Source organism: Sesamum indicum, linkage group LG10 (genome assembly GCF_026168435.1).
Source record: "Sesamum indicum cultivar Baizhima isolate 11 linkage group LG10, ASM2616843v1, whole genome shotgun sequence".
In the NCBI taxonomy this organism is placed as follows: Eukaryota; Viridiplantae; Streptophyta; class Magnoliopsida; order Lamiales; family Pedaliaceae; genus Sesamum; species Sesamum indicum.
Window position 1 is genome coordinate 21,452,312 of NC_142666.1, and position 2,117 is coordinate 21,454,428.

At 34.0% G+C, this 2,117-nt stretch overlaps 1 protein-coding gene across 3 annotated transcripts; it reads left to right on the forward strand.

The window, feature by feature from the left end:
- Nucleotides 1-1,354: 1,354 nt before the first annotated feature.
- Nucleotides 1,355-2,117, forward strand: LOC105178937 (large ribosomal subunit protein eL29z). 3 transcript variants are annotated; one of them, XM_088885673.1, is made up of 3 exons: nt 1,355-1,490; nt 1,608-1,728; nt 1,821-2,117. In XM_088885673.1, the coding sequence occupies exons 2-3, from the start codon at nt 1,627-1,629 to the stop codon at nt 1,902-1,904; spliced, it is 186 nt and encodes a 61-aa protein (XP_088741799.1). In that variant the 5' UTR covers nt 1,355-1,490; nt 1,608-1,626; the 3' UTR covers nt 1,905-2,117. The 3 variants fall into 3 exon arrangements, with proteins under 3 accessions (XP_088741799.1, XP_088741798.1, XP_020555125.2); XM_088885672.1 differs by having other exon boundaries at nt 1,411-1,521; XM_020699466.2 differs by having other exon boundaries at nt 1,442-1,516.

Here is a 2,117-nt window from a genome sequence, read left to right on the forward strand (position 1 = left end):
CGAAGAATAAAAGAGACAAAGAACTGACTACCGGCTGAAAAAGTAGCGGAGTGACTACGTGGAGGGGTGGACAACTAGAGTCAGCCGGTTTATAATGGTTTTGAACAACGTGGAGGATTGTTATTGGATGAGAAGCGTCATAGCAAGATGAGGATAGTCATGGACCGGGTAATTCTACCTCGGACCTGACTCGGATAAATTTAAATCGATCATATGACAAATATAAAATACCAATTATATAATTAATGTATAATTAAAAAAAATAAACAACTACATAATAAATATGATATATTTATTGTGTGATTGGTTGATTCAATGTTCGAGGCAAGAGTTGTAGAAAAGTATAAGGTGCAAGCACTCACACTGCAAGAAGGCTTCATGTTTCTACTTGTGGTCAAAATACAAAAGTCCATATTGTTATTGGCTACTCTACTTTCTTGGATTATGACAAATTTGACCACGCCTTACACGTGGATCAATTTTTTATATTTTTTATTTAGGATCTCAAAATTCAATGAAAATATATAACTTAAGTTATGTTTAATCAGATCAAATTAATTATATAATAAATATGATATATTCGGTATCACATTTGTCATTAGTCAATTTTTTTAGGATTAATTACACTTCCCTTTCTTGAGATTTGGTGTAATTACATGTAGAATTCATGTGTTTTGGGAAATTACATCTAACACCTCTGAAATTTGCTTCCGTCTAATAAATAAGTCCCTCCACAGTGAAATATTTTGGTCATAAGAAGATTTATTTGATCTGTAATAAGTTAGTAATAAGTCAATTGGGGGTAAATATCAATATTTTTTTAATTATTTTTTTGTTGACATCAATAAATTTGATGAATTTTGTCTAACAAAAGGAACTTATTTGTTAAATGGAAGCAAACATAAAGGGTGCTAGATGTAATTTTTTAAACCATAGAAAGTTTACGTATAATTACACGAAAACTTAGAAAAGAGAGTATAATTATCTCTTTTTATAAATTATACAACAAATATATTATAATTATTGTATAATTAATTTAGATGAAATCAAATTCGATCCAAATAAAAAATTTCGAGATTTGATTCTCCTTTTATGCCTTTTTCTTGATAAAATATAATATGAAATAGTTCTCTTATTTGGGTCTTTGTGTTTTTACTTGTTCAGTTTTGACTTGGTATGAAGTAAGAATTATAGGCTTTGAATTCTACGTGGGCCAGATTTGGGCCTCAGGCGTCAAGATTACAGAAGAATTTGGGCTTCGGAGATCTAAGATCCGATGAGCCCATTACTTTGAAGTTAGGTTGATGAAAATAAGAAAAGCCCAATTCTTTCACAGATGGCAAGGCCCATTTTGGATTCTGTTCCAGCCCAAAATTGTAGGACAAATTCGTCATTTCAGACACCACATAGCTAGGGTTACACAACTTGATAAAACAAAGCAAAACTCATCAGTGTCCTTCCACAACTGCGTCGCCAGCTGCTTCATCCTGGTAAAACTCAGCGACGCATCAACACTGTAATGTGTGTGTTGTATGCGTACACGATGTTGTTCGATCTCTTTGAATTGAATTTCTTTTTCTGAATCCGTATCTGTTTTTCTGTATCAGAACCGAGAAGACAACAGAAATGGCGAAGTCGAAGAATCACACTGCGCACAACCAATCGTACAAGGCCCACAAGAACGGCATCAAGAAGCCCAAGCGCCATCGCCACACCTCCACCAAAGGGGTACCTTTTACTTGTGTCTTGTTTATCTCTTTTGTTTATGTTGTGTGTATTGATAGGGAGTTTTCTTTTCCTTCTTTCCTGAATTTTGTTAGATGGATCCCAAGTTTTTGAGGAACCAGAGGTATGCAAGGAAGCACAACAAGAAGAGCGGTGAGGGCGCCAGCGAGGAAGAGTAGATTTGAATTTCTCTATTTACCCAACCCCATCTTCTGAAAATGGAGCAAGAATTAATTTTTTGTGTGTTTTCAGGAGTTAAGGGTTTGGGTTTTTATATTTTTAGTTAATGTTGTGGTTTAGGGTTTTGATTTGCATTGTATTGGATCATAGTAATATTTGACTCCTTTTTGAGCTGAAATTACCAATGACTAATCTTTGAAGCTTTCCTATAA